The sequence below is a fragment of the Brachyhypopomus gauderio genome, chromosome 8 (assembly GCF_052324685.1).
Source record: "Brachyhypopomus gauderio isolate BG-103 chromosome 8, BGAUD_0.2, whole genome shotgun sequence".
NCBI classification, from domain to species: domain Eukaryota; kingdom Metazoa; phylum Chordata; class Actinopteri; order Gymnotiformes; family Hypopomidae; genus Brachyhypopomus; species Brachyhypopomus gauderio.
The window spans coordinates 23,285,878-23,288,850 of NC_135218.1; the positions used below are offsets into that span (position 1 = coordinate 23,285,878).

At 48.2% G+C, this 2,973-nt stretch overlaps 1 protein-coding gene across 2 annotated transcripts in view; it reads right to left on the reverse strand.

Annotated features, from left to right (window-relative positions):
• Positions 1 to 1,066: 1,066 nt before the first annotated feature.
• The window catches only part of LOC143521080 (fidgetin), an 11,720-nt gene continuing 9,813 nt past the window's right edge, over positions 1,067 to 2,973 (reverse strand). For both annotated transcript variants that reach the window (XM_077013661.1, XM_077013660.1), the window contains one exon: positions 1,067 to 2,973. This exon is cut by the window's right edge and continues 698 nt beyond it. In XM_077013661.1, coding sequence (XP_076869776.1) covers positions 2,437 to 2,973 — 537 coding nt within the window. In that variant the 3' untranslated portion in view covers positions 1,067 to 2,436.

Below are 2,973 nucleotides of genomic sequence, written 5' to 3' on the forward strand. Positions count from 1 at the left end.
CACACACACGCACACGCACACACACACACGTACACACACACACACAGACTCACTCACACACACACACACACACACTCACTCACACACACGCTCACACACACGCTCACACACTCATGCACACACACACTCACGCACACACACACACTCTGATGTGGTGAAAATTAAGGACTCTTTAAAAATGCATTTAATGGCAAAACCAGGTACAAAAATGTACCCTGGAGAACCAGGGTGATGATATGTACAAACAAAGGGCGTGCACGCACACACACACACACACACACTCACACACACACATACACACACACATACAGACAAGAAGTGGGCAGAGGTCTCTGGACTCAGAGGTCTCTGGACTAAGGTTCCATTGGGGCTGTGTTCTGAACACTTGCAGGAATCAACACTCAGGTTTGTGTAGGAGAACACACACAGCTCATGAACACACGCCATATGAGGTCACAACTCACCTCTCACGTCTGCAGGTGTCAGACAGCCATCTTCTTCTGTGTAGACAAAAATACAGAGGAGCCTAAAACCTAAAATCAGTGAGATTAAAAAGAGGGAGAAACACCAAAACAGGTACAGAGGCCTCTTATTTAAATCAGTTTTTCATTTGGATTCATGAATATTAAATGAGAGCTCATGAATATGTATGACAGAGTTGCACATATGGCTTCTAACATGTACATTCAACACCTTTTTGTAACACCTTATAGTAAATTTAATTTTTGTAGTGTTATAATAGTGTTATTATAGGCAATGTTTTCTGGAGATAACATCATCCCATTCAAGATAGGAAAGAGGTGGTTTCTGATGGAACAGTGAAGGTTGATGATGCTTCTGTCTGATGGACCAGTGCAGGATGTATCTTGCCAGTATGCATTTCTACCCATATGTGGTGGTCAGAACCAGTTTGAATGAAGTGGAGATATTAGATGTCATGGAGAAGCAAGCTGAGATTGGAATCACGGGCACTGTGTTTGCAGCAGGAACCACACCAGAACAGTACCAGGAGTCATTCGTTTATTTGTGGAGTAGTGCAAAGTTCTGCTCTGCTAACAGAACAGTACTATCCATCTGTCCAATGAAGGCTGGATACACTAAACTACAGTGGTTGAACGAAGAAACGAACACTGTCTGTTCTGAAATGAACATAAATAAATAAACAGACACTTGCTGATATGTTTTATGTAGCAACTCTGTAATATCTTTGTACATTCACCGAAACGGTTCGATTTGCACTACTTGTTTTGAGGTACATAAAGGTGACACTATTTTGTGATTTACACAAAGCCTTAACAAAACACTAGCAGACAAATTCCCACCACAACAATCTTAGGCACTGTACACATTTACAAACGCTGTCCTGAGTATCCCTCACCGTCTTCTCTCTCTCTGTCTCTTACACACACACACACACACCTGCACACACACACATGTAGGTCTGAGGAATAATGTTGCTGTTTGAATGGATAAATGATGTCTGGTCTCCTGTGAACTTGATTTTAGACTTCATAACCCACACAAAACCACACACACACAGACACACCCATACACTTACACACACAGACACACACACACACACACCAGATATAGTACATGTACTCTCTATGCCGAGAACATGAACATGGGTGTTTTCAGTTCACAGTCTACTTGGGAACCTCCGTCACTGTACAGTTCATCCCCACTGGACTAACACACCCACACACACATCAAAACCTTCAGGTGTGGTGATCCAGGGAAAACGCAACTTTGTACAGTCCCGGATCCCACAGGGATGGAGTGGAGAACCACCTCGCCATGTGTTGTCGTGCCTCCTGTTGCCATGTCTCCTGTTGCCATGCCTCCTGTTGTCCATGGTAGCTACAGTGTAATGCACGTCCACCACTCGTGAACATTCTTTCACTTCACTCCTTCACTTACACACATGATGCAACCTGATGGGTTCATTCATCCCACCGTTGAGATGAGAGGCTCAGAATGTTTCTGGGTAGGGCTTTCATCGTGATATGTGTGTGTGTGTTTGTTCTCCAGTATGTGTGTGTGTGTGTGTGTGTGTGTGTGTGTGTGTGTGTGTGTGTGTGTGTGTGTGTGTGTGTGTGTGTGTGTGAGCCAAAAGTCCACGTGTGTCCAGAAGTAGGGGTGATGTGCAGGCAGCAGACTTTACTACCTCCTGTCTGAGCATGCTCTGTCTGGACCAGTTTTATCCAGGTCCCTTTTTCCTCCGTGACACTGTGCCACCCGTCCCAAGTGATTCCACGTACCAACATGTGTGTGTTGGTCCATTTGAGCTTTAAGGTCCAGTACCAGCCTCTGTAGCCTCGCTTGCGAACACCACACTCCAGATCAGCAGGGGGAGCCACTGCGCTTCCTCAAAGCCAACACACTAGCACGCAGCTCAAGGTCCTTTGACTGCCACCGCTGAAGCGGGGCGGACACTCAGCAGGGCGTGTGTGTGTCCAGGCAGAGGTGTATGCGTGGCGTGGTGGAAGGGTACGTGTTCGAAGAGGCGGCTGAACAGGAAGTGGTTGCAAAGACCTGCCGGGTCGCGCTACCGTGCTCGATCATAGTTGCCGTGAGTGACTCAAGGCTTCTGAGAGAGTCGCTGTGATTGGTTGGTTTGAATGCAGCGCTTGTCCCCTGCTCATACCCATTTCCTTTGGGCCCTTCGCTGCCCCCTGGTGGCCTGTAAAAGGAGCTGGTTGCTGACTGACCGTCCGAATTAGGCGTGCTGCCAAAACCGAACTCCTCGAACGCCCTGAGGTCACTCTGCCCAGAGAAATAGGCCTTGGTGAGGCCGCTGGAGGTTGGGGAGCCTTCGGCTGGAGTGCTCGGAGTGACTGGTGCCAGGCTAGGGGTGGAGAAAGAGTACGCACTCATGCTGGATGCAGGCAGTGGGGTAGCTGCGGTGATGCTGGCGGAGAGACAGGCGGTGGGGGGTGACGGAGGGCTGTAGCGCTGCGATAGGCTGCCCTG